The sequence below is a fragment of the Corvus brachyrhynchos genome, unplaced genomic scaffold (genome assembly GCF_000691975.1).
Source record: "Corvus brachyrhynchos isolate BGI_N302 unplaced genomic scaffold, ASM69197v1 scaffold238, whole genome shotgun sequence".
Lineage (NCBI taxonomy): Eukaryota > Metazoa > Chordata > Aves > Passeriformes > Corvidae > Corvus > Corvus brachyrhynchos.
In genome coordinates this window covers 5,052-5,722 of record NW_008239643.1, presented here as the reverse complement: position 1 = coordinate 5,722, position 671 = coordinate 5,052, and the positions used below count along the sequence as shown (strand labels likewise).

Sequence of the window (671 nt, the reverse complement as noted above, 5' to 3'; positions counted from 1 at the left end):
GGTGTCCCTGTCCCCGCAGGAGCCGTCCCTGTACGCGGTCAAGGCCATCATCATCCTGGACAACGACGGCGAGAGGCTCTTCGCCAAGGTGGGACAGCAGGGGACAGCGAGGGGACAGCAAGGGGACACCAGGGGACACCAGGGGACACTGCCCTATGAAGGGACACTGCCCTGTGAGGGGACATCAGGGGACACTGCCCTGTGAGGGGACAGTGAGGGGACACAGGGGGGACAGCAGGGGACACTGCCCTGTGAGGGGACACGGCTCTGGGGAAGGGGACGTTTGGGGTAGAGACAGGGTTGGTGGCCCAGGGGTCAAGAGGTGGCCAATGTGCCCCAGGTGTGCCCAGCTGTCCCATGTCCCATCTTCCATGTCCCCAATGTCCCCGATGTCCCCAGTACTACGATGACACGTACCCCAGCGTGAAGGAGCAGCGTGCCTTCGAGAAGAACATCTTCAGCAAGACGCACCGCAGTGACAGTGAGTGACAGCGGGGCCACGGGGGCGGCAGGGACAGCAGGGACAGGAGGGGACAGGAGGGGACAGAGGGGACAGCAGGGAGAGGGGACAGACAGGAGAGGACAGGGACGGGGACAGGGACAGGAGGGGACGGGGACAGGGATGGCGACACGAGGGGACAGGGACGGGAGGGGACCGGGGATAAGGACAG

At 65.1% G+C, this 671-nt stretch overlaps 1 protein-coding gene across 1 annotated transcript in view; it reads left to right on the top strand.

Annotated features, from left to right (window-relative positions):
• Nucleotide 1: 1 nt before the first annotated feature.
• COPZ1 (coatomer protein complex subunit zeta 1) overlaps nt 2-671 on the top strand; it is a gene marked incomplete at both ends in the record, with an annotated part of 1,036 nt that continues 366 nt past the window's right edge. The window contains 2 exons of the mRNA XM_017742326.1: nt 2-88; nt 400-481. Coding sequence (XP_017597815.1) covers nt 2-88; nt 400-481 — 169 coding nt within the window. The remainder of the gene's footprint in view (nt 89-399; nt 482-671) is intronic.